The sequence below is a fragment of the Octopus bimaculoides genome, chromosome 18 (genome assembly GCF_001194135.2).
Source record: "Octopus bimaculoides isolate UCB-OBI-ISO-001 chromosome 18, ASM119413v2, whole genome shotgun sequence".
Taxonomy (NCBI): Eukaryota; Metazoa; Mollusca; class Cephalopoda; order Octopoda; family Octopodidae; genus Octopus; species Octopus bimaculoides.
In genome coordinates this window covers 10,207,875-10,214,077 of record NC_068998.1, presented here as the reverse complement: position 1 = coordinate 10,214,077, position 6,203 = coordinate 10,207,875, and the positions used below count along the sequence as shown (strand labels likewise).

At 39.0% G+C, this 6,203-nt stretch overlaps 1 protein-coding gene across 2 annotated transcripts in view; it reads left to right on the top strand.

The window, feature by feature from the left end:
* Window positions 1–6,203, top strand: part of LOC106883436 (quinone oxidoreductase-like protein 1) — a 17,407-nt gene that overhangs the window by 5,892 nt on the left and 5,312 nt on the right. For both annotated transcript variants that reach the window (XM_052974189.1, XM_052974190.1), the window contains 6 exons: window positions 427–553; window positions 1,475–1,543; window positions 2,004–2,185; window positions 2,990–3,053; window positions 4,025–4,123; window positions 4,787–4,920. In XM_052974189.1, coding sequence (XP_052830149.1) covers window positions 427–553; window positions 1,475–1,543; window positions 2,004–2,185; window positions 2,990–3,053; window positions 4,025–4,123; window positions 4,787–4,920 — 675 coding nt within the window. The remainder of the gene's footprint in view (window positions 1–426; window positions 554–1,474; window positions 1,544–2,003; window positions 2,186–2,989; window positions 3,054–4,024; window positions 4,124–4,786; window positions 4,921–6,203) is intronic.

Genomic DNA, 6,203 nt, shown 5'->3' with positions numbered 1-6,203 from the left:
GGAGGGTGGGAGTCAGGGGTTATCTTTCAGCTTTTATCTTTTACTTGTTTCAGTCATTGGACTGCAGCTGTGCTGGAGCACCACCTCGAAGGATTTTCGTCAAATCTACTTGTTCTATCAGTCTCTTTTGCTGAACCACTAAGATACAGGGACATAAACAAACCAACAACAGTTGTCAATTAATGGTGGTGGGACAAACACAAACACAAAAATACACACATATATGTACTTCAGGTTTCCACACAGTTTTCATCTATCAAATTCGCTCACAAGACATTGGTCACCTCAAACTATAGTAGAGGACACCTGGTACTCAACTAGTACTCTTTTTAATAATAATAATAATAATAATGATAATGATAAACAACCTTCAGACCATATGACCTATGCCTTTTTTTTTTTTTCTTCATGTTTTGACATTGATAGGTTCTTGATGAAGTATTCCGAAAAAATCCTGATCAGAAACATTATGCTGTGGGTCGAGATGTAGCTGGAGTTATCACTCAAGTAGGGGAAGGTGTCTTGACATTCAAAGAAGGGGATGTTGTTGTAGGTAAGTATCTAACTTTAAATATGACAACAATGTGATTTATTCAATTAAATTAGTGCATAAGGCTGAGATAGTTGTTGTTTTGTTGTTTAACTTCAAGTTATATTTGAATAGTGGAGGTGCAATGGCCCAGTGGTTAGGGCAGCGGACTCGCGGTCATAGGATCGCGGTTTCGATTCCCAGACAGGGCGTTGTGAGTTTTTATTGAGCGAAAACACCTAAAGCTCCACGAGGCTCCGGCAGGGGATGGTAGTGAACCCTACTGTATTCTTTCACCACAACTTTCTCTCACTCTTTCTTCCTGTATCTGTTGTGCCTGTAATTCAAAGAGGTCAGCCTTGTCACACTCTGTGTCACGCTGAATATCTCTGAGAACTTCATTAAGGGTATACGTGTCTGTGGAGTGCTCAGCCACTTGCACGTTAATTTCACGAGCAGGCTGTTCCGTTGATCGGATCAATTGGAACCCTCGACATCGTAAGCGATAGAGTGCCAACAACAACAACAACAATACTTGAATAGCTGCTATTTCTAGCGTATCAGGGTAAAGAGTAGACCCTCTTCGGTTATGAATGACCATGGGATTGCTCCTAGAAAGTTCCCCTCCAAGACACAAGCCCAGGTATGATTGTTTATGGAAGACCAGCAGTTGTCCACGCATACCAGCCTCCCCTCTCTATGCCTCTGATATTATCCAAGCAGAAGGCAAAGGCCGATACAGCTTGGCACCAGTGACATTGCAACTCATTTAAAAACATGAAAAATATATAAGAAGTACCATGAAAGTCGGAAATATAGTTAGAATAGACTAAAGGAGGGTTTGGACTGACCCTTTCAATCGCCTCTTGGAAGTCACTTCTCACTGCTATAGTTCACATTTGAACTTCTTTTACTGAAAGGCGTTTTCTTCTTTCTTATTTCCAGGTGTCGTTCCGCTTTCCAGCATAAATTCTGGCTGTGCCGAATATTGTATATTCCATGAATATGACATTGGTAAGTAGAGAACTGAGTTTCTCTATTAGTTTTCAATTTTGTTGTTGTTGTTGTTTCAACACCCCATCTTCCCCAAGATCAGTATTGATCAAATGTGTTCCTGTAATGACCATCCTGTTTTCTTGTTATATATATACACACACACACATATACACTCATATATACATGTATACATATACATACTCACGCATATACACATATATATATATATATATATATATATATATATATATATATATATACCTACACACATACATATATACTCATACATATATATACATATTCACATACCACACATATGCATATGTATATATATGTGTATATATCTATACACACACACACTATACCATTTGTACTCTGTTCAAATGCGTCAGATATTTTATAATCTTATATTTTTTAATGACATCTTATTCTATTATCATTTCTCACATTCTTTTTTTCTTTCTTTCTTTCTTAATAGTAAAGAAACCTGAGATGCTGAGTTTTGAAGATGCTGCTTGTGGCATCGGTGACTGCTTACATGCTTACACTGCACTTCACTACCTCTGTCGACTCTGTGCTGGAGACACAATACTTGTAATGGATGGAGCCTCGACTTTCGGCAGTATTACCATTCAGCTAGCCCTGAGTTGGGGGGCAAAGGTATAGACAATTCATTTTTAGTTTCAGTGAAATAAATAATTAAATGCCTTTTTTTTGTGGTACTTTGGGTCATTATGCCAAAATAAACGATGTAATCTTCTCATTCCCTCCCCCAAAATGACTGCCTTTGTGGCAAAATTTTAAACCATTATTATTATTATTATAAAGCTGTGAGCTGGCAGAATTGTTAGCATGACGGGCAAAATGCTTAGCATTATTTCATCCATTTTCATGATCTGAGTTCAAATTTCACTGAGGTCAACTTTTCCTTTCATCCTTTCAGGGTCGATTAAATAAGTACTGGAATCAATGTAATTGCTGGCCCTGTGCCAAATTTTGAAACTATTATTATTATTATCGTTATTGTTGTTGTTATTATTATTATTATTATTATTATTAATCTGATAGTTAACCAGTTAACCTATCAGTCCATGCTAGCATGTAAAAGTGGATGTGAAATGCCGACGAATGATGATGATGGTTATATAAATAAATAAATATATATGCATGTATGTGTGTATATACTACATAAACATGTATGTATATGTTTAAGAATAATACTCACTGAATTACCTCCCCTTGAGCCCGGATTTTCATATTCCATACATCTATTTTTTCCACAGTGTGTCTTTAGCACTAAATCTTGCTAAAATTCCAATAAAAAAAATACCTTTTGAATTGTAATATTAATTGCAGTGGGGAAATATAAACTTTAGAGTAGTGACAGTGGGAAGCATCACACATCCTATTATTTTTCATGAATTTTAGAAAATATATTTTAATATATATTATAAATCTCTCTAGGTTATTACAACTGTGGCTTCTGCAGAAGAACGACATTTTTTAAAGTCTTCAATCCCTTCATTAGGTAAATAATGGTTAATCTTATTCCACTTTGGTACTCCATTCTTTCTAAAAACATATTCTTATCAATTTTATTGTCTTTTATCTTTTATTTACATGTTCTATTGAACTATGGCCACGCTGTGGGTTGTTTACAAAGATGACACCATTGACAAGAGCAATGTGTACAGATGGAGGAAGTTCAAAGAAAAGGAAACCAGCATTGAAGATAAACCACACAGTGTAAGGCCATCAGCTGCAATTGCTGACAAGTGGATGAAATGATATGCTTTGATAAACAAGTTGCAGTTTGTGAACTTGCTGCATAACTGGACTATGGTCAAAAGACATTACAGGAAATTGTGAAAGACTGGTTATTAGAAAACCTGTGCAAACTGGGTACTTTGGTAATTGACAGCTGATTTGAAAGCAAAATGTATGGAAGTCTGCTCAGATCTGCTGGAAGCATTTGAAACCGATGAAAACACATTTTATTTTAATCTGGTGACAGGCAATGAAACATATATCTTTATGCTCTAAAAAGGAAGGCTGAGTTCACAGAATGGTGTCACACTGCTTTTCCATTCCATGACTTAAAATGTTCAAGAGCCAGTAATCAGCACAGCAGAATAAGGTGACCTGTTCTTTGAGATGACGAGAGTGTCATTTGTCTTGATCTTCTGGAACTAAGCTGAATGGTCAACACAGCAAAAATTGGATGTTTTGTTAGTCTCTGATTCCAGCTATGCCAGTGTCTATATGCAAGGACACATATATCTCTTGTTGCTCCAGTCCAGTCCAGTCACCTGGAAATGTACCAGTAGCAACTGGAAAGTTAACCGTGCAATAGTCTGACATCTTGTTTAGGGTGTTGTCTTATTCTTTCGTTCACTTAAATGCTTTGGAGCCTAGAACAAGCTCTGGCTTAATTAGCCTCTTGGCTCAAGATATCCTCTAACTTCTTTTTTAACAGTGTATAATTTACTCTCCTTTCAGCACAAATAATCGATGTGAGTGGCCATGGGAGTATGTTACGCAGCAGTGTGATGGAAGAGACTGGGGGTCTGGGAGTTGACTGTATCATCGACAATGGCGGTAAGTTTACTGGACAAAGTTATATCAATGTTCCTTCTAGGGACTATATTAGATTCAACTGTAAATTCCTTTTACAGTAAATAACTGCATTTAGTCTTACCGTATTTGATAGCATCTAAAATGTATTTTTTCCCTAAAAAATATCTCAAAAAATCACACCAGGTCCTATATTTTTCTTTTGTTCCTTTTATGTGTAAAGGGACATGAAATGGACGCAGGTACAAGTGTGTGGTTAAGAAGCTTATTTTGCAGTCAAGTGGCTTCTGGTTCAGTCCCACTACATGGCACCATTTGTCAAGTAATGGCTGGGGCACACAAAAACATACATATATGATGGACTCACACATTTTCCCTCTATCATGTTCACTCACAAGGATTTGGTTAACCCGAGGGCTATAGTAGAAGACACTTGCCTAAGGTGCCATGCAGTAAAAGTAAACTAGAAACCACTTGACTGCAAAGGGAGCTTCTTAGCTACACAGTTGTACCTGCATCCATCTCATGGACTTTTTAAGCATAAAATAAGCAAAACAGAAATTTTTTTACATCAACAAAATGGAATAAAGTCTAATTTTTGTAGGGAGTTTTGTTTCAGAGATCTCTTCATGGTAAATAACAACAACGAAAAGTTTAAATGCACCTTTTTTTCTGCTCTACTTACAGTACGGATGTTTACAGAAACAGATGATATCATCTTCACAAAGGAAAATTTCTCTCGGCCAGTACCACATAAATACGACTTGATCTCCTGCCTCGGGTCGTTTGGTCGATGGGTTACCTCTCAGCCTGATTTACAGGTAATATTCTCTGCTTTGCTACCTTTACAGGTGATTCTGATGGGAGGGGATGAGTATGGGAGTATTGGGAATAGTGTTATTTACAAATATATTTCTCTTTGGTATACGCTTTTAAACCTTTACTGGTTTCAGTCATTTTGACTGTGGCCATGCTGGAGCACTGCCTTTTAGTTGAAGAAATCAACCCCAGGTATGGTTGTGTTATACATATGAACAATTGCATCAAGACATGCCAATCTCTAATTATGGAGAGAACATGTGAAAGGGGTAGACTCAGGAAAGCATGGGATGAAGTGGTGAGAATGGATGTTGATATTGGGCCTCAGAGAGGAGAGGACAAAGGACTAATACTCCTGGCAGTTTGCTGTGCTCTAGAAGGTATGCCAAGCTAACTACAATCGTGGTTATCCTTCCATACAGGCATGTCCCCTGCATCCTACTTCAGTTGAGCAATCCTAATTTTGTGGAATCTTACAACCCATATTCCAACTTTCCAACCTCACCCCAAGCATTTCCTCAGGCTGTTGGCCATCATAAGGCAAGTCATGCTTGTGACCCAGGATGAGGGTTTGCACCTTCCTTTTTGAGGTAAGCAGGTGCAGCCTACCCCAACCTTTGGGCTGGCTGGTGTCCATGCTCCTTTGCTATTCTCACAAGGCTTTTTCAAAGCTGGATTTTCTATGGGGAGCATGCCTTTGCTTACCCCCAAACTTTAGTTTCTAGACATGAGTGGTCCCAAGACCAAAGGCCTCAACCACAATTGTAAAGAAATGTGGTGGAAAACTAGCTCGGGGAAGGCAGGGATGCTACTCCCTGAGACTCCTTTCCGAGCCCCGCTAAGAAACATGAAAGTGTAAAAAGGAATCATCATCATCATCATGTAAGGTTTGTTCTCCATGCTGGCATGGGTTGGACAACCTGACAGGAGTTGGCCAGCTGGAGGACTACCTGGGCTCCATATCTGTTTTAGAATGGTTTCTATGGCTGGATGCCCTTCCTAACACCAACCACTTTACAGAATATACTAGGTGCTTTTATGCAGTGACCGTCTTACCCACCACCACCACCCCCATACTACCACCACCGCTACTACTGCTATGAGAACCACCATTATCACTTCTGTATCCAACTCAATAATTTTGCCACCCACCAACAGCTACTACCATACACCCGTGGTAGTGGTGGTGGCGGCGGCAGCAGCAGTGGTGGTGGAGGTGGTGGCAGTGGCAGCAGCAGCGTAGGTGGTGGCTATAGTAATGGTTGTGATTTGGGAGGGGGGATGG